Source organism: Pygoscelis adeliae, unplaced genomic scaffold, assembly GCF_000699105.1.
Source record: "Pygoscelis adeliae isolate BGI_AS28 unplaced genomic scaffold, ASM69910v1 Scaffold74, whole genome shotgun sequence".
NCBI classification, from domain to species: Eukaryota; Metazoa; Chordata; class Aves; order Sphenisciformes; family Spheniscidae; genus Pygoscelis; species Pygoscelis adeliae.
Window position 1 is genome coordinate 2,871,648 of NW_008824665.1, and position 22,061 is coordinate 2,893,708.

General features: G+C 37.3%; 1 protein-coding gene across 2 annotated transcripts in view; it reads right to left on the reverse strand.

Moving 5' to 3' along the window:
* The window catches only part of NAA16 (N(alpha)-acetyltransferase 16, NatA auxiliary subunit), a 77,124-nt gene that overhangs the window by 10,505 nt on the left and 44,558 nt on the right, over window positions 1-22,061 (reverse strand). For both annotated transcript variants that reach the window (XM_009322843.1, XM_009322844.1), the window contains 5 exons: window positions 4,529-4,601; window positions 4,129-4,298; window positions 3,609-3,761; window positions 1,537-1,665; window positions 744-957 (listed from right to left, as the gene is read on the reverse strand). In XM_009322843.1, coding sequence (XP_009321118.1) covers window positions 744-957; window positions 1,537-1,665; window positions 3,609-3,761; window positions 4,129-4,298; window positions 4,529-4,601 — 739 coding nt within the window. The remainder of the gene's footprint in view (window positions 1-743; window positions 958-1,536; window positions 1,666-3,608; window positions 3,762-4,128; window positions 4,299-4,528; window positions 4,602-22,061) is intronic.

Below are 22,061 nucleotides of genomic sequence, written 5' to 3' on the forward strand. Positions count from 1 at the left end.
AGCAGGGGCAAGGGGAGGAGTTCATTGCAATGTTAAACCCTATAACCTGGCCCAAAGGGATCAGGGGTGGAGACTGTAATGGAAAGACCTTTAAATTACTGTAACCCGAGATTTGAGTTGCATGTTACAGGAATTACTATAGCAGGAACCACCTGAACCAATGGAGGACAAGCCTTACAAGAAGCAGTGCAAGTGCAGCAGTGACCCAACCTGACCTGAGCTGGCTTTGGTACCCAGTAACTCCACACAACACACCACCTCTCCTGTCCTGAGTGACCACCACAACAGATGGAGCCCAAAGTCATGGACTAAATGAACTCAGTGGACATTTTGTGAACATCTGTGGACATTTTACCAACATTTCACAGGGGTGGTCCGTAGACTAAGGGAATGATATCTGTGTAATATACCAAAGGATGGGAAGGGGGATGGTGGGTAATGAGGTTGTATTGGATAGTGTGGGACCTGAGCATGACATAAATGGTATGCAATAAGGGGTGGAGAATGTGCTGAGTGAGCAAGTGGCTGTGTGGTGTTTAGCTGCCTGCTGGCTTAAACTGTGACAAGAACAAAGAAGAAAGCTGTAGCATGTTATCTATGATCTCTTTTCAGTTATCAAGTTGTGACAGAAGAGGAAAAACTTGTGTATGTTACAATTTGTATTTATTCTATAGCACATAACTTAGCTTAATAAGCTTTTACATGTGTCATACACGTATGAGCCTCTATTGTGGTCTAGATACCTGAATTCACTTCTTGTTCTTTGCTTTCATTGGTAAGAGGATTATCATGGAGCTTCAAGTAGATTTCAATTGCTGATCGAGCAGCCTTGAAGTAGAAGGCATGTTTCCTGAGCACATCTTCTAATCTCAAAAGGTCTACATAGGCACGAAGAGTCATCTTTCTCATGCAGTATGTGTGGAAGTCAAATTGATCATCTGTTATCTCAAAAAAATGCTTCAAGAAAAAAGAAAAACCACACAACTTATGCACTTCCCTTACTTAGTCTATTTTTTTTTTTTAATTAGATGGAGCTGAATAAAGTTACAACTGATACTATTTACAGGCAATATTTAACCGGCATAGGAATATTCACATAATACTGACTGTCCAAGAGAACCTGTTAGTAGGGAAAAAACCCAACCAGAAAAAACTCATTTTGTTAACAAAAACTATAATGTGATTGTTCAAAGACTTAGGCACTCTTTAAAAGTCAACTGAAATGCGATTACTCTGATTAAAAAAAACAATTGGCAAAAGACACCATAAAGTTAATGTACAAATAGTTGTACAGTTAGGAGATGTGGTATTTTATATTGAATCCTTTTCACTTCAAATAATAGTTTGTCATATAATAGCTAGGGATGACATCTTATCTATTACAATAAATGATCAAGTATTAACCTGTTTTTAAGAATCATTATACTAGAAACATTATATGCAAAGAAAATCATGCTGATAACATCAGCAAATATCTTCATTAGTGTGTGAGAAATATTGGGGAAAAAAAAATTGGTGGTGTTTGTACCTACTTACCCTTTCTACTTCGTGGCATTTTTTCAAGGCATCACCATACTTCCCCAGCCTTTGATAAGCTGCAGCACATTCAGTCTGGAACCACATACACTGCATCTCATTTAGGTTTTCCATAGCAGAAGTTCCTTCCTGAAATAAGTGTCATTATCATTTTTTGCTATTGTAACTCACCAGCTGCTTCTTTCAACTATGGCTAGTTTCAGGCGATTTGGGGAAAAAAGGGGGAAATCAATCCTTCAACTACTTGGAATACTATAGAAGATGGATATAACCACCCAGCGACTGAGAATAATGCTTCTGATACCCTATGCTCCCCAAGATAGAAAGGAATAGATTTAAATGATTTAAAAAAAATTATCTGAGCAAGATTACTGTCTCAACAGATTCTTAAGATGAACTCATGCTTGTATACACAGTCTTACTTTTACAATTTGGAGGCAGAAAACACTACTATTTTTAAAAATCTTAAAGTTCAGCAAATAATTTTCATTGTTTCCCCCCCCATTAGGTAAGTGGCATCTACTAGTCTAAAAATCCACCAATATTTACTGCTTTATCACATAGTATGAGTAATTACAAGTTTCTTAGAACTTGTTAGTCTAAATAAATGAAGTTAGATTTACACTTCATACTTTTACAAGAAAAAATCCTAGGATTTCTTCTTTATAGTTTCAATGCTCTAGACTAAGAATAAACAAACTGGAAGCACGTTCCACATATCATGAATGCTAGCCACCAAATTTTCAGAACAGTCTTTATACTAGAAAGAAAACTCAGTTAAAATTACAATATTTAATTATTTAGGATCAGATTTATCCTATCTTACCACAGGTATCTATGCTAGTGTTCTGTATTTCTTGCTCTAACACTTCCAGCAAGCATACACGATGAGTTTTAGTAATCAAATTTTCAATTGTTCCTAGAAATATCTAGAATGCTTGGATTCACTTTCAAGTGTTTTCACACTTAAAATGAAGAATTAAGGGGCCCAATTCATTTATGTGCTCCAAGAAATCCCACCAAGTGGCTATCTTCATATTTAGTTACATAAATAATATGGAAATCTGGTCTTTACGAATCTAAATTTTGTTCATGTCAAAAATATAGAATTTAAAGTGCTTACCCCATCTTTAAGGAGAGGATTTACTTTAACAAAATTTTTGTCTGTAGTACTAGCTTAAAGGAATAAAAGTTCAAGTCCAAATTAATTTATGTTAATACTAAATCACAATGAATATAGTGCACATTCCTATGCAGTTAGCTCAGATGGTATTACTGGGAAGCAGCAGGTTTTGCAAACATGGTATCCATCAGATGCATTTCCAGAGAGGTACTTAGAAGTATGGCAATAAAAAAATACTTCTGGACAACTACCTTTGAACAACCATTTTTTTCCCAGTATTTACTGGGTCTATACAGCTGGAGTACTGTGTCCAGCTCTGGGGCCCCCAGCACAAGAGGGACATGGGCCTGTTAGAGCAGGTCCAGAGGAGGCCCATGAAAAATCCGAGGGTTGGAACACCTCTCCTGTAAAGAAAGGCTGAGAGAGTTAGGATTGTTCATTGGGGTTGTTCAGCCTGGAGAAGAGAAGGCTCCGGGGAGGCCTTATTGCGGCCTTTCTATTTGTAAAGTGAGCTTGTAAGAAAGATGGAGAGAGACGTTTTCCCAGGGCCTGTAGCAACAGGAAAAGGCACAATGGTTTTGAACTGAAAAAGAGTAGATTTAGATTGGACATAGGAAGGAATGAGGATGGTGAGACATGGGCACAGGCTGCCCAGAGAAGTTGTGGATGCCCCATCATTGGAAGTGTTCAAGGCCACGTTGGATGGGGCTTTGAGCAACCTGATCTAGTGGAAGGTGTCCCTGCCCATGGCAGGGGGGTTGGACTAGACGATCTTCAAAAGGTCCCTTCCAATCCAAATCATTCTATGATTCTATATAGTTATTTACCACTAAGTGTAAGAGCATTATCTTAAAAACGGATGCTAATAAAATATATTTTTTTATTTTGGTCAAAAGTTACATGAGTGAAAAATAAACTGCCAGAGACAAACAAAACCTTTCTTCATTACCCTCGTGAATTTAGAGCACATCTCCTCTGCATCCTTCACCATATTTGCTCGCAGCATATATTTAGCACATTTAGAATTGATAAATCTGTCTGCAGTATCCAAAGACTGTGCTTCATCCATCCATTTGGCAGCTTCCTTGAGGTTACCTACATGCTGTTAGGGAGAAATTAAATAGTTAACTGTCAGTATAAGCCTGCTATTGACCAACTCCTGAAATCTATAGTTAGTGGTATTTCTCCCTCGGAAATAACAAAAGGCAGTATTAGTGTTCCCTCCCCGCCGCCCCCAGATTTTTTCAGAATGACAATTTGCTTAAGTTGTGACTTGCTTTGCAAAACCTAAACAAAAGTTTTCATTTTCTTCCTGACAGAACAGTGCCCAAAAAGAAACCCCCATGAAAACCAATGCCCATAACCATTGCTAACTGAAATATTATGCACACATTCACACGAGTTTGATGGGTGGCTGTTTTTTTTTTTAAATAAAATAGGCACTCTACATATCCAAATGCACTTTTTACCTTGTAAATTTTTGCTTTTAAGTAGAATAGTTCTATTAATGTTGGAGTGCTTGCAATTGCAGCATTAATGTAATCCAAGGCCAAAGAACACTGGCCAAGTTTGTCAAAGTGCTGTGCCAGGAAATACCGAACCCAAAGCAGTGTTGTTGGGGGCTCTTTCTCTCCGTTTTCTGCAAAATGGAAAAGTTACAGCAACCGGTAAGGTTGAAGACTGTATTTGAAAAACAAACACAAAAAACAAAGCTTGGGAAATTCAGCAAATATTTCTTGTAATACATTAATTTACTAGAAGGTATTACAACTATTTTCTTGCAAAAAGTATCAGCACTTCAACAGCTCTTGATAGCTGCCATAAACAGTATTATTACAGTGTAATTAATGTAAGACCATAGAAACTTACCACATGTGCTAAAAAGGTCACAAGTTTTCAAAGAGGCTTCATAACCAGTAACAAGGTCTTGGATTGTAGAAACCTGCATATAAAAAAAAATCAACTTAAGTTATGCTTTACTATCATGTTTACATAAATTAACACACTGAAAAAAGTACTTGGGCAAAATTAGAGAAACTATACTGAAATAATTACTTAATTTGGAAAAAATTGGATGTGTCCTCTTAGAGTTCACTTCACCTTTCACTAGCTACCTTTGATCATTTTATGATCCCATTTTAACTGGTGATACAGCAGGGAACCAGGTGTAATCTTTGGCAGCTTACAGCAGAAAGTAAAAAAGGATACTAATCAAATGTACTTGATAAATAAAAATTCCAAAATATGACTTATTTATGCTATTAGTTTATGTGTCCAAACTGAGCCAACTGAAGAAAGATGCTTTGGAAGAGACTCTGCGTGAACTTCCCGTAACAATGAAGATATAGAAGAGACTTCTGTGGTTTTCTGGCAGGCTGATGTGTACTATTTAAGATTTTTTTTTTTTGTTAACAAGGTATTGTTGCCTAGAATACAGGCTGCATCTTTTTACATGAAAATCTATGTTGATTGATTTAAGGCTAATACTTTCTGAAATCAGACCTTGTCAACAATATTGTTCATTCCAAGGCTGAAGAGTCAAAATTCATTCATACAGTTTTGAACTCACACTATACGAGTTTGACATCTACAATACATACAAATGTTAGTATCTGTCCATTTCATGACAATGAACTATTCCAATACCAGGTCCATGACTTACAAGTACCATGTAGTATTTCTAAGCATTTTATGAAATGCTCAACCTGTTTTGTTGAGCTACATTCTAAACATGCCTGCCATATCCAGCAAGTAACCAGCCTCTTAAGGAAAGAAGAACAATAGTAAAGAACAAAAGAAACATGATCTATAATATATACACCCAAAACACAGAAGGGACTTAAAAAATAAGATCTGACTGTAAGCATAACAGGATAATGGCTACATTCAGTCAGGTGAAACCTATAGCTGGTAAAAACCTAAAACTTCAATGGTTAAAAGTAACATGATCCTACATTAAAAAAAGAAAGTTGTTTGCGAGAGTAAAATAAAAAATATCATGGATAGACAACAAAATTTAAGAAGCAGGGTTTGACAAAGCATGTATCCACTTCAAGATACACTTTGGGAGAGGAAGGGAAGGGAATAAACCTTGTTCTAAAAGATCAAAGTATACAATTTGAAGGATACGACTTTATTTAACCTAATTCAGCACAATAGGCAAGAAATGCCAAACGTTTTGTCTCAAAGAGAGCAGAGAAGGTGACACACCCAAGTCATACGCAGCCAGTGTAAATATCTCAGAAGTGTAATAAGATGTATAAACACACACATTCTGGAAAGCTCTGGGCAAATCTCTTAAGAAATGGTTTCTAGTAGCAAAATCTCATCAAATACAATAAAATGTTACTAGACTTCAGATAACTACGAAGTGATAAAGGAATGTAAAGTCACAAATAAATGGACAAAGGCAAATAAATGCATTAAGCTGTTCTCTGGCCTCAGACATCCATTTACTAAAAGAAACCTTCAACAACCTCAGAAAATCTTTGAAGATTCTCTTCTCTAAAATGAGTTTAAATGCAGAAGTAAGCATCTGCTTCAGGTAGCAGGCTTGCAGTATATATGTGCAACAGAGTAAATGTTATTTCCTTGCTGCTTTTCACTGCAACTTCAAAGTATTCCCAAAGTTATTCTCATCTGGCTGTTAGTAAACTCAAATTCCTTTGAGACCAGCCAGCTTTGCTAGACTGCAAGTGAACTATGTGTAAAGGGAGAAAGACCCCTTCATATCTTTAACAAACACACCCCACACCACCAAACCCTACATGTAATTTTTTCCACTACTGAACACTTGGAGTATGGCTTCACAGCTGGACAAAGACCATGCTACCACCAAAAGAATGGTGCCACCATCTCTGAGCCACACATACCTGGTCCCTGCTTTAGGTCAGTGCTAGTGGCTGTATCCAGACTTACAAGTGATTTACTCCCTGCTCCACCTCAGCATACAGATGCCCCGTTACTAGTTCCATCATCAGTGGGAGCTGGCAGTGGACAAGCCTGTGGCAGTGAGGCAGTAAGAAAGCCTCTCTTCCTAGCAGGAGGGTCTTCCATCAGCTTACACCAACAGTGAAATCAAATCCGCTGATCTTGAGTTGATGAAGAACACCAAACTGTACCATGTTTTAAAATATGCTAAGTTCTTCCAAATTCAGAACTCTGTAGTGGTTTTGGCTTCTGCAGTCCAAGAAACTACACTGGAATTGTCATTCTGAAAACTACTTTAAGCAATACATTTGGAAACAAGTATTCAGTGAAAGCAACAGCTACAAAAATAATGCAAATCAGGTAGTTAGGTTCTTGCAGACATTCTTGATGAAAGTGACAGTATCTTTGTTTCTCATGACTACTCAGGATCTTTTTCCTCCCTTTTTATGCTACATTTCAGTCTCTTGCTAGTAATTTAGGAAAACAATTCCACGTTCATGTGCTACTTCAGGGAACAAATGATCTGGAAATATGAACCCTAATTTCTGTGTCTGTATTAACTGCTAATTTAGTAGTAAAATCTGTCTCTTGTATTTACTATCATCTATTATCTGTATTCTAGAATCACCATTGCCATCTTAAAGACAGCAATATTTTACTATTTCTACAAACTAGGCGTTCTTCATAAAGATAATTTTACAATTTCTAAAAATCAAGCTGAGGTACCTGGAAATACCATGACACTGACCGTAAGTTAAATTCAAATGGTATCGTTCTAGGAAGAGTTTCCATTACTCCCTTGCCATGGATCTGAAAAAGCTTAAAAGGTATTACAAAAGCATTACTGAAGTCATCAACAAATCGCAGGTTTTATGACAAGAATGAAGCCAATTCTAGAACTGGGGCCACCAGTTTCAGGAGCCTCTTAAATAATCAAAATGCAAACCTCAAACCTTTTCGTAGGTCACTACCTACAACTTTAATTTCATTACAAAAGAACAATAAGCTAAGAAGCATGAATCCAAGAAGGGGGAGATAGACTTCCCCATTAGCACAGACAATTGAAGTGCTTGTTTTCCCTCCTATACCTTACATAAAGATTAAAATTGCACATGCTCACAAACCAGTACAGATTCTTGTCAAGTCTAATAATCTTAAAAGTTAAGAAAGCATCTTCCCCACTTGGTACTACTTGAAGCAAAGACTCCACAAAGGCCAGAATAATCTTTTCTTTCCATTCCTCTGTTTATTTCCATTGGAAAGGATGGTTTCATAAGTAAACTTTGAGTAAATGCCTTAAAATGAGTAATTGAGAAATACAAACTAAGACTGGAATAAATATCATGCATACACATCTTAATTTCTTTTTAAACTGTAAACAACAGGAACACAATTCACTTGAACCCCAATTCTGAATTCCTTTTTCCTGTGAGCATTTGTTTTTACTTATCTAATTATACTGAGAAATATTTTGTGTCCTCTTTTGTAAGGGACAGCCTAAGGGAAAGTTATTGTTTTCCAGGTAAATGGCTGATGGCTAGAATTCTTGTATCATCACTTGTAGTTATTACAGCAGCACCTATGGGCCAGTCATAAAATGGAAGTCTGTGCTGCATGCTATGCCATATACCATGGGACTCCTCCCACAGAAATTTTTCTTTAGACAAAGAGCAAGAGAGGACTATCCAAGATAAGAACAATAATATGGGGATCCAAAATGTGATGTTAGAGCTACAGTAGCCTAAATCCTAGTTTGACACACACACCCCCCACCTCCATACTCCATGTAGGAGGTAAGTTGAATGGAATGACAAAGGAATAGAAGTAAAGAGAAAAGCAATACAGAAAGGTTTAAGAAACTTATGTACCTCACCTTTGTTAAATAATGGAAGACGAAATCAATAGCCTACTAGCACAAAGCAGGGATGCAAATTTTTCAGATAAAAGGATCAAACTCTCTGGTTCATTACTATGGAAGTTAGATTACTAAATTGATTGTATATCCTATTATTACAGCAGTTGGGCAAAATATTTTATAATAGACTTCTGTTTCAATGACAGCCTTTAACACTAATACTGTATTTCCTTCTTCAACAAAACAACTGTAAGAAAAGGAGTTGAATTATCAATACCAATAATATAGAAATATTGTAATGTACTATAAACTGGTCAGACTCAAGCTATATCAATAGCCTTTTTTTTTTTTAAAGGATTCAGCCTGTTAATTTATCAGTCACAATCACTACATTTAAGTATTTTTTTCAGTTGCTGCCATTATAAACAAGTAAGAAGTTACCAGCACTCCCAGCACACAGATTAAAAGCTACTGTAGGCAGTTTCAGAAGCAATCCATATGTTTAACATTTGGCACAGGTTGAATCCCTGCCTTTTGAATTCCTGCCAACATGTTTAGTATTATCCGCACTGCTCTCAAAGGCAAACAACCAAAAGGGAAAGTTTGAATACTGCTACTGAGATAGAAAGTTTCAAGGTACATCTATAAAGCTGCCCAAACAAGAAAATATGCTACTGACCTGTAGATATAGATGCAATATAGATGCAATGGTCATCTTTATAAAATTTAGTTATGCATTAGTGTAGAAGAATCTTCAGGCAAATCCCAGAAATACTTTAGAAAGATGTGCTCTAGTATGTACTTTTTATAAAAAGATTTAACTCTTACAAAATTCATACATATTTACACTACTGAGACACAGGCAAGGGGTACATTATCTTGCCTTCAATACCATCAGCAATGAAAAGGATACAAAACAGTGGGGAAGAGTGAAAAGACAGCAGACAGGAACAAGATCACACATTACTTGGCACAAATACGTGCAGAGTGACATTTAAATCACCAAAAAGGCCCATCATCATACATCAGATGGATCACTTCGGGAATTACCACACAGCAGGAGACTGATGCTTTAGAAAACCACTCTGTTTCCTTATGGCATGCCTAATAATCATACATACCAGATGCTAAGTATTTGCACATTATTTTCTAAGAGAACTGAAACTTCTTAAAGACTAGCTATTCACAGTTCTGTACTGCATCCAGAATAATTTTAATTATTCAGTTACTTTAATGAGAGTAACTTTTTCTTCTCCTTCAAGCAGCTGTACACAGTCTACTGCAACCCATTCCAAAACAGTAAGTGGCATCTTTAAGAGGAGGATGCTGCTATCTCAGAAAATAGCCCAACCTCGCCTCAGTGTCAAATCTACACGCTTCTGAAATTTCAGTGTCTCAAGTAGTACCTTGTTATTCAAACAGAATTCAATGGATACTAGAAGTTTGAGACCCCCATGACAGGGCTGGAGACTTTTCCACGTGGGAACACTCTGGCTAATCCTTTTCACAACCTTCCACAACGGGTAGGAGGAAAAAAAATTAGCCAACAGTTCTTCAGCTTCCAGTAGGTGACCCAATGGGGCTTAAGAAACTTCTGAGTATTTACTTCTCAGTAATTACAGCAAATAGGTATAAAAAAAATTAGAAATTTCACAAGAATCTCACCTACTCAGATTTATCTGTCTCAGGAAGCTCGAATTAAACTGTAAGAGAAGGATGATGTAGAAGGATCATTCTGTACTCAAAAGCCACCTAGTATCAGTACTTAGACTGGAAAAAACAAAGTTGAAAGTGTGGGTGCTTCTTAATTTCCGTCTACACAACCAGGCTCACACACACACCTCCTTCGAGGCACCCAATCCTGAAACAGTATAGAAAACCTTCAGTTGCAGGAAAAAGATTTGTAACATCCAAGAATCAGAACTGCCTTGGTATTACCAAGCAGGTATCTTCCAAATAGTTAGCAGCCTGAAAGTTCAAACACTAACTGTATTTTGGCACAAGTATCAGATATATCCTATGCAGGCATTCCCTTTGTTTCAGAGGCAGCTGTTAGATGGAGCATTACCTTTCTGAACATCAGTTTGCAGACAGTTTGAGACACAACCGTAGCCCTTCCTGAGAAGGGGGATGGGTTGCTGCCAAACTTTTCTCCCTCCTTCAAAATAAGGGAGTAATTTCACAGGAACATCTTCTCTTATATTGATAAAGCACTCCTACTGCTCTAGCAAAAACATGTCTACTGCAGAAGGGCCTGAAAAAGAGAGGGAAAACAGCAGGTAGAAGGGGATACCCTTCATGAACTTGGTCTTCCATGCTGGAAATGAAATAGGATGTTTCCTAAGACAGTTCTCAATTGTGGAAACTGACAGTTTCGCTCAGATGTCAGACAGCTGCATCTTCTTATGATTCAAAGTGTCAACATGGGTGGGTCTTCACCACTGGGAAGCTTGATTTCTCAGCTGGTTCTGAACATCTAGAGTGGGAGAAGGACTGCAAAAGCCAACTGCAAAGGCAGTATTTCTGTCACATTTTCATTTAAGGTGAAAGGATGCATACAGGGGGAAAAGAAAAAAAAAGAGCATGTGTTCTTGCCCTTCCAAGAAAGGTTGTGCTATCTGTCTTTGGAACTTGGAATTGAACAACCTTTCTTCTTAAATAGAAAATTCTCCACAGTGGTTTACTTCCTGAAGAAAACTTGTTTCTTGCAGGTAATGTGCATGGTGCTGACGACAGTGGCCCTACAGGTCACAGAAACTGATCCCGAAGCACCACATGATTTGCCATCAACAAATCAAACATCTGAATCAGATGAGTACTTATTTGAAAAAAACAACTCCTAAAAATGCAAGAATTCCACTTTAATAGCAGAAAAGTATGTCTCAAAGCTGAATAAATGAATCCCTTTGTTTTAATCTCAAAGTACAATTGGATTTTGACAGTAATTCCCATCATCAGTATCTTAAGTAGTGGTACTTGAACAAAGCTTTCTGGTTCCCTGAGTAAGAATAGTACTCTTTATTCACGAGAATGAGGTGTAGTTGAGTTTGTGACACCAGTCTTCCAGCAGAAGAGACAACCACTAGACACGGTAAGAATCCTTATGTCTGTGCGAGAAATTGAAAAATAGTTGTACTTTCCAAAAATATCTAGAACCATTTGCAAATTGTTTTGCTACAGAGTACCCAAAGGAAATTGCTGTTGTGCAACTTCAAAACAGTCCTCATCACCTCGAAGAGGTGGGATACCTAAAGATACCTAAAGTGTTTTCCTTGGGCCAGAAGAAAAATCACATTGACGTTAACAGATAAAGTCCTTGTGGCCAAATTATTTGGACTATTTTTCACAAGACAGAAAGAAGTATCCAGTACATCTCCTGAAGCAATACTCTAAATGCCTCACGGGAAATGGAGAAGCAACAATAAAAACAGTCTGTACTACATCAGTACTTGAAGTCTTTCTACGATGAGATGTTATTTGAGAGAGATAAGAAGGTGCTCACAACATGCAGAAGCAGTATCAATGGTTCCTGAAAAATATTAACTTAGTACCAAATAAATTAAGACAGAAAAAACAGAAAGCAGATGCTGGCTCAGAGTTTTGGAGAAGGCCTTTGATGACAACATTTTGAACAGGGCTTGTGGCTGGTCTGTGGCACACAGTAACAGTACTAAACCATACTTGTACCCCCTTCTCTAGGTCCCTAGAGACACTGTACAGGAAGATCCTGGGTTCAGAGCCAATTAAGCTCTGCCCATGTGGTAAATTTGCAACCTGAAGTCCCCATCTCTACAAATGCAGATGCTTAGATGTGAGCTTTCAGGCCTGAAAAGTATTTATGAATGGTAGCAGAGGCAGACTTCTGATGATCTAGCATGGCCCTATCATGTGATTAACACTATTTGAATCCAGGGCACTCTCACCATACCTTTCTGGATGGAAATACTGATAGGAAGGAAGTTTCAAATAACAAAGCTGCCAATGAACTAAAAAAGAAAAAAGCTCATAAATTCAATTAACCACATCAAGGAAAAAAAGGGGGGAGGGGGGGCAGCTACGTATTAGAAAAAAGGTTTTACTACAGCCTAACAAAGACGAAAGCATCTTCATCTATAGCCAAGAGGTGATTGGCATGAATTGAGATATGCTTTTTATTGAGGCAGCAAAGAACAGAGCATGCCAAACACGTGAGCCAGCTGGCACACTTGCACTGCACAAGAGGTCTGAGTTCAGGCTCTTCCAGTGTATCTACACCAGAAGGTGTATATGGGCAGCCACCTAAAGAAGTTCCATTTCCTATGGCTTACTGTAAGTTTAGCTAGAAGAATATCTAAGATTACAACATTTATAAGTTTACACAGTTCACAGAAGAACAAAAAAAAACCTCTTCAGCAAGGCTCACACTGGTTGATTTAGGTTTTTTTTTAAAGCAATGCTCCTCCATTATTTAAAAAGTGTCCCATCTAGCTACTTTGAAACATAAGATATTGACACTCGTTTATCAGTGTAAAAAGGAAAAGGTATAGGGTATGCAAATGACTGAATATTTCCATTTTTACTTAAGACAGCTATACGCTTACTTGCAACAACTAACTTAGTCTTACTTGAAAAGTTTCTGCTCCACACCTTATGCATCTAATACAGATTTACCCCACCCAATGGGGCATGAACCACAGAACAAGCCCATAGACAATATTCAAACGAATTACTCCAGTGGTGAAAGGCTATTCAGCCTCATACAGAGAGTTTCCACTTCTTACATTTTAGTAAATGACTAACATTTGAATGCAATAAAAAATCACTATCAATTAAAAATTATTTTACCTCCTCATGCCATGAAAGCATAAACAGGAAAACATGGCAAGCAGCCTTCTACTTAACACAAGTCTCCTTAAATTTCTTGTATATCTTTGACATACATAGATGCCAAGTTTGTTTCTGTAAGAAGCTTCACTATTTTGTATAACACCCAATGAAAGTGTTGCTTTGGAACTAACAGCAGTTCAGAAGTAGGTGCATCTCTATTTTTAAATTTATTCAACTAAGCCATCAATACCCACTCCTGCTTCCCTAAGAAAAGCACTGTTAGATGTGTGCATATGCTCATGCATACACAAGGCAAGACAAATATCTGTCACTTGCAGTAAAACATACATATAAAGGCAAGTTCCACAGTCATTTTAAATTGACCTAAACAAGTCAACTGCCAAAAAAAAAAATCAGTGGGTTTTCATTGATCTAGTTTGCTAAGCAGCTGCACAGAATCTTACACCTCCTTTCAGTGGAAACCTAGATATTGTACAGTCAGCTTCCTAAGTACCTGTAAAAACACCTTTTCAGTCAGCTTGCAACTGGCCATCTTGACGCAGCTAGTAGCAAATTTTTACTATTTACTTTACTATAAAGCTAATCCTATGGTATCATGGTTAGCCACTAACTACAGCATTTCTCAGTGTGTGGTGGCTAAGCAGACATATTTCTCAAGAATTTCACCAAAAAGCTACCAGCTTGTGACTGGCTAGCCACAAAGCATTAAGTCTGCAGTACTGTATTTAAAACAAAACATAATAAAAAGCGAAAAACTAAGCCACTCCATAACCCTGAAAGTTACACATTTTCTTTGTTCTCTGACCATCTAAGAAATCAGTTACATGTTTTGTAAGCAGTACAGAAAGTAGCTTTCTATTACACATGTTTCTTTAGAGCTGATCTATACTCTAAGGAAGTTCACACATTTTGGTTTATTGTATATTTTCATAGAAAGAATGAGATGCAAGAGCTTTAATTAGCTTTTAGATTTTTCTTTACACTTAGTTCCTTACAACTAAACATCTCCATTAATGACTTGTAATCACTTTCAAAAGTGAAATACATCCAACGCAGTGTCAGATACACTCAGAATTTAAAATTTGCTAAAAGTCAAGCATAGCTAGACCTCCTTTTTGCCCTGGATTAGGTTTGGAGGTGTGCCTTATGATACACATCATTGCTAGTAAACTGCATGTCTTCATGAACAATACAGCTGCACTGCAGTAAGTTGGTGTGTAATCCATACACACTTGACTATATACACCACCAAATCCTACTCTGATTTAGCATCTCAAGATAACGCTAACTTGCTGGTAAGTGAAGATTACTGTTGTTGTCCATTGCTGCTAGCACTGATAACAGCTACTCCTGAAATAAAACAAGTGATACATTTTTCTAGTGTCAATACCACCAATGCACACACAGGCTATTTGAAATACTAGACTCCAGGAAAAAAGCTTCCTCCATTTATTTAAATGAGTTTAGTTTGTATTTGTCATTCAAAGAGTAACTTGTAACATGGTGTTTTGTACACTTGCTCTGCTGAAACAGCATTATTTCTTTTTTAGGGCATGCTATGTACAAGCATAATGAATTACAAAGTTTATAGTACAAGTAGCATTTGATAAACATTGCAATTGTTTTGTAATTTTGACAGAACCATGCAGCATTTCTAGTCACATATGACTGCATTAACCAGTTTTTGTCTCAAACAGCTACGCTGCAAACACATTTTGTCCCATATGTAACAGGCTTTGCACTTCAGAGTTATTCTTGGAGCAGAGAACTCTCAGCTAGGGGAAAGCTGCTCAGTACACCAGCTTCGCAGAGAGCAGACTACTCAAGCAGAATGGCAAACAAGTCAAAAGAAGAACATTGTTCATAGAAGAATTTACTGCTGCTTTGGAAAGGTCTAGCACATGTATGTTTACACATGGAAAGTACAACTGCACAAGCTCCTTTGTAGCTGTGCAACAGTATTAGAAGTACAAGATCAGCCTCCTGTTAAGCAAAACAAACTTCAAGTACAATGACTATAATTCAAGAGCCAGCCATGAATTTTAAGTGCTTCAAATGTAACAAGTTGCATATTAAAACAACTCCTTAAAAGTTATTTTAAAGTAACAATACTACTTGAATATCTTTATAAACCAACTGCTAGGCCATCTATCTGGGATGGAAAAAATGTATGATTCAGCCAGACTTGGAAATGAGGTCTTAGCTTTGAGATTACTGGGAACTGTCAGAATCATTCAAATCTTTTCCATCAAATGTAGCATCTTTCCATTCAGAAAATAAAACTAGAGTAATTAAATGATTTTTTCAAGTTCAACTACACATCTAGCTATGTTATCAAAATCTTTTCTATCAAATGTAGCATCTTTCCGTTCAGAAAATAAATAAAACTAGAGTAATTAAATTATTTTTCAAGTTCAACTACACATCTAGCTATATTATCAATATAATATAAAGTTTAACTTCCCTCAAAAACTGAAGGAAACTTCAATGAAAATGTATATTGGCTATAGGTGCAGCAAATACACTGCCTATAGTAAAGCTACAGAACACTTCCAAGTATGAACAGTGTTCGGCTGTATCATAAATACTAATTTGACTATGGCATTCATATCAGATTTCTACACAGGTACCTTTTTTGGAAGTGAAAGCTAACACAGCTTAGCAGTTTACCAAACTGTCAATGAGAAGTTACACAATTTAGAAAACTTTTGTGCAGGAACCTAGAGTTCAAGACAGCAACACCACAGTCAGAACAGACTTACTGTCCCAGGAAAACTCTCCCACAGTGGTGAAGCCGTAAAAACAACACAAAATTAAAATAAAAACCTAGGGACTGTACAAGAGACTATTAAAGGCTTGATTTTTGAGTTTCTTTTCTGATTTTTATGCTTCCAAACACTGATCTTTCACCGCATATTCAAAATGAGCTATAGAAGTGTAACATGCCAGTCCACTACTGAAGTCTGCATATAATTCAGAGAAGCCTACTCGTTTATCTGCTACTTCCAATTACACAAAGAGACACGTCTAGAAAAAGCACATTGCTTAAATGTATTAGACATCTTTCATCCAGGAATTAGCCCAAAAGAATAAATAGACTATAAATGGGATATTATTTTTCCCCAGACATACTGTTACAGACATCACAGAGCCTTATGAAACAGACTTACAGTTAGATAATCATAAATCAGAAAGTTGTACTAGGAGAGCACTTCATATGGAGGACCAAGGATCTGAAGTTTACCCCTTTTTTAATTCATTCCACCCCACCCCAAATTAATCTACACTTAATAGTGAACTGCAAATATCTCATAAGTTAAAAGAACTGACGTTTTCTTGGTATGAGTGTAGTACAGCAGAAAAAAACAAAACTAAAATTTAGAGATGACTGGCTAGCTCAGACTTACTGTTCTAACAGCAGTCATGTGTCTAAATTACACTAAAGACAACAGGTTGTAAGGTACAAATCAAGGAGCCACTCTAGAGCAACAGAAATACAGACAACCACACAATATGATATAAAGTATTTTGTTATGTATTTTTTCCTGAAGAACATTTGCCTCATTTAACATACACCAGAGTGAATGGAATAGGAAAGAAATGGAGTAATGTTCTATGAAAGTACTGACATGCACAAAACAGATTTTTGCTTTCATTTTTATATTGCCTTAAAACATCTAAAACCAGATTTTCTAACGTGCTGAGCATTCCACATCAACTGAGATCAGCGAATGCTTCCGAAGATAAACATGCCTGAAACCCTAACTCCAGGGCTATATGATCAATGCCTGCAGAATTTGGCCTTGACATCTTACTGCCTGTTTTAAATGTGTCAAGTATGGATAATACTTGCCCTCTTTATTGTACTGTGTCAAGACTAATAACTTATGCTGTGGCTTATGTCACATCTCACATGAGAAAACTGACAAACAAAAAATTTGCATTATACCACAGTATGTAAACACATTCAGAAAAACAGTATTCTTCATTTCAGAGCACTTGACTTTCCAGTTTTATTATTACTCCTAACGATCCAGTCATAAAACTGTTAACACAATGGAATAAGTTAACAACAGCAGTACAAGTTTGTACTGAAAGTTTTAAGGCACTCGTACGAATACAAATTCAGAGCAAACCAATGCTCTAAGATGTCACTGTGGTCATCACACAACTAATTTCATGAGCAACTGGTTTCTTTTAAAGCTTTTGGGCAAGTTTGGGGACTGCACAAAAAAGCAAATAATTTCATATGAGCAGAGCATCAGTAGGAGCAACTATTAGCAGAAATGTTGAAAGCATTTCTCATGGGTCTTCAGATGGAGCTATTTGGAGCAGTTATTCCCAATGTAGACCACTCAGACTGAAAAAAGCTCTCCTGATAAAGTAGTTTGTAAGTCAGTTGCTACACCTGTCAGCTCTTGGCTTACATGTTACCTCAGGGACCCAAATTATCAGCCATCAACATGTTTTACACTACCCATTCTCATTACAGAGTGGCAGCATCCTATCCTGGCAGTACCTACAGTGAAGTTTGTCATCCTTCTCCTTCCTCCACTTAGTTTAAAATTTCCTTACTCCTCCTTAAGATACAGTTATATAGCAGAAATTCTATCTTTTGCTATGAATGTACCAGTTGTTAACCAGATCCTGAGCAAGTCCACTTACCAGATTTCCCCTCCTGGAATTTTAACTCAGAGACACTACTTTCTAAAACTTGAACTGACCAAGTCGGTACGAACAAGAGACTGTCCATGGTTGATCTTAGAGTTATTTCTTCTTGAAATGTAGAGAGATTCCTAGTGGAACTAATGTTTTTTTTACTTTCTTACATAATCCACCAATAGTTCACAGAGGGCATCTAACTACAAAAATAGCTGCAACTTGCTTTAAATTCCTTTAGCTTTCCACATCAAGGAGGGAAAATGCTTTCTTTCCTGAAAGGGTTAAAAAAAGATCTTCACCGGAGACAGCCTACCTTCCTGTGCAGACAGTCTTACACCTTTTTTTTGAGACTTGTTTCTGATGTTTCTTCCAGCCAGACATTTTCTCTCATCCAGTATTTCCTCACAGTCTCCATGTTTTTAGTTACTCAGAAAAAGGACACAAGCGCACTAGTGTCGAGCTTCAATGGAATCAACCAACGCACCTGCAACACAATCGACGCAAACCTTGATGTTGACTAATTGAAGATCTTCACTCTTTGGATTTTTATCTCATGGATATAGAGACCAGCATGTACGGGGAACCAAAGAGTATTTCTGAATATTGCTCAAGTACAAAGAACTTTTCTGGAGTACAAAGAGAACTTTTCTGGGGGAGGTGGGGGTAGCATTTCAAGATCCCTCTCTTGTGAGGAACAATAACGAATAAGGCTGTTCACAAGTTACTTCTAATATATCTGGACAGCAGCTTACAGAATGTGAAAATTACTATATCCCATGCAATTGCTTCTACTTCAGGTTATTAGCTTCCAGCAGAAACATTCTGCCAAGAGCCACAGCTACATTCACCCTGAACAGTAACTTTGCATGAACAACAAAACTCATAATCATGCAGTGGCACTCCTAAACACAAATTTTTGCTTCTTGAATAAGCAAAAAAGACTACAGCTTCTTCCTGACAGAATATGTATTGTGCCAACTGTGTGAATTTTATTCAAGTACAAAGATATCAATATTGATAAATGTACTTTAAATAGCCAAGTATACTGGCTATTTAGAAACTAAAAGAAGCCTGATAAAAAAAATTAGTAAGCCTTCGTGCTATATAGCAGGCTTTTTAAATTAAAGGTTTAGCATTATAGAAAACTCAAGGAGAATGGCTACTTTGCTGATACCCATTTTTTAATAACAAACTTCATAAAGCACTAAGCAAAAAATAAAAACTATAAAACCACTTGTAGCATAAAAGAGGAAGAGCCCAGTAGCGAGATAGTAAGTCTCAGACTAGCAAAAAGGATTGACACCCATTAGCAAAGTATTTCCTGTACACACAGACTGTATTGTGTTGAGACATTTTCCTTGTAAGTGCTCCATGTTTCTTAGCATGTAAATAAAACATACAGTCACATTTCAAAACCTTTCATTCACATAGCAGTACTTTAAATGGTCATTTCAAAAGGCTCCACAAACCATGAAAGTGAAACTTCTCATACTATTTTAGAAGTATCAACCATAAGTAAAAAATGCCACTATATTAACATTTTTAAAGCCATTTTTTGTTTAGATAACATTTCAAAGTTCCAGAGGAAAGCAGGATAACTTGTTAGTAAAAAACTCCAAAACACAAATCCGCAAGTTTTCTTATGTAGGATGAAGCTGCCTTTTTGTTATAGCCTCCCCTGCTATCCTTCCACATACCTCACTTGTTTAGAATTAGCTCATTTTAGTTAAGTCACCTACAATTCTTATGACTTAATCCATGGTTAAAAGTGACAAAGAGAACAGATTCACTTTAAAATGCAAGTTACCTCCACAGTATGCTTATGAATTGATGATGCAGAAGTTTAGTATTTTATGGCAAGATCAAGAAAATCGAGTAAGTCTCCAAAGGCAGTATGAGAAGTACCTGTTTTAAATAATGTTCTTAAGTAAAAGAAGCTACTTTTTCCAGAAACAACTACAGTTCTTCAAAACACTATCAACACTGGCCCCACTACAGACAAGCACCTCTCACAGCATGTGAATCTTTTCTAAATCATGCAGGTGGATTTTTCAAATGAGGACAGCTAGTGTTTATTTTCACATGTTCAATCCAACCACCTTTTAGAGATTGCCACTGCAGAAATGGTTTGTTAAGCAGCTGCGCTTTTAGCTAAATAACACAACATACTAAGAAAACAAAAAATGAGTACAAATTTAAATCTGTACAGATTCAGGAACTGGTACTCAAAACACCTGTGCTGTTCCTTCAGCAAGAGTGGCAACTGAAGGACAAGGGTGGAATGGACAATTGGGAATGTGAATCACTGTCAATGAGTCAGGGCCCTTAGATAATCCATTTTGAATTGCATCTCACACACACTCATGAATCAGTTCCCCGAGTAGCATCATCTGATAGAGTCCTACAAATTCTGTGCCTATTATTCTCACCTTCAACACACAGAGTATGCAAAGATCATGAACTTTTCTGATGCAGAATTTATATAAATTAAAACTCCAAGATGAAGACAACAGGTCATGGGACTTGTGTTATCACCTCTCAGAGAAGGCTATTTTAGGGTAAAAGGCCGTTTTCTCTTTAAACATATGTCATTACGGTTGTCACTGTGGAGTACGGGAAGGCAATAGGTACTTGGGATAGTGAGTGTAAGTAACAGTCACTAAAAATTGAAGTACTGATCTTCAAAATACAGCACTTCATTTAAAGCCTAGCATAGGGCATTTGTCAAGCATTAAAGACAACAGCTCCACTAAGCACCTCCCAACAGTTGTGTTAACACAGGAAGTCAAGAGTAGGAGCACAGCACACTATGACCCCACCACAGTATCACAGCAATAGTCCCTGCTGTATAACATTACAAACATCAGCAGGTTTGCTGGAACAAACCGTCTCCATCAGCAGGCAACTACTCAAGGTGAACATGAGCTGACTTGAGAAATAGTCTGGATGCAATTATGACTTAACTAGAATTTTACCAGTATCTCTTCCTCCACTTTTCCTTCACCAGCTAGATGAGGGCAAACAACTTCAGTGAACATCTACATCAACAGCTTGGTCAAGTGACTGCTGATTTCTAAGAAGTTGAAAGTATTCTTTACATAGCTCTTTCTCTCTGCTTGAGACTACAAAGAGATGATCACTGACAAACACCAAATGCACAACTGTCACATTGCCTATTAGAAGTTGCACTGTGGAACATCGCAGAAATAAAGAGGGATGCCATACATGCCAGCTTGAGAGCTCCAAAATCAAGAATGGATGGATGGAGGACTGTACTGAAACAATAATTAGATCCCTTCGTATCTATAGGTAGCATCCTCAGCCTAACCCTGTTTCACTCTTGAATAAACAACCTGCTCTCTTGGCAAGTGCCTACCCTGAAGCAGCAGTTATAGATGCTTCATTTGACACGTGGTGAACTATGCATGTACTCACATTTAACCTAATACTAAAGCAAGTCTGCAGTTATTCACCTGTGTTTGAAGTTAATTCATTTCTAAAAGGCAGATTTTGTGACAAGTGCCCATTTTTCCCTTTGTGAATGATCTGAGAAGGGAGAAGCAAGAAATTCTAGGAACTGATTAGGAGGGCTATGCTGGCAAATGGATATAAAAATCACAGCTAAAGATTCCACATCACAGTGTCTGGATTAGGGATCTCAATGCTTTTGTATATAGGTGCTCATGTATATAGGCGCTCATGTATATAGGCATATCCATCTTTATTGTGCCTTTCTGCACTGTCTACTATAGGATCTTAGTGTTGCCAGACTTGCATAAAATGCACTTGTCCCGGTACTTAAGTACCGGTTGCAGACTAGCTTGCTGGCTAACAAGTCAATGGCTACAAGCTCATCCTAGACTTGAAGATGAAACCCAGTAAGAAGATGCTATCACAGAATCATTAAGGTTGGAAGATACCTCTACAGACTGCCTAGTCCAACCCTCCTTTACAGAACAGGGTCAGCTGAAGCAGGTTACTTCTGGCCATGTCCAGTCACATTTTGATTATCTCCAAGGATGACAACTCCACTACCTCTGTGAACAACCTGTTCCCATGTTCGACAACCCCCATGACAAGTGTCTTTTCTTTTGCTCAAATATTCTCTTGTATTTTAAGTCATGCACA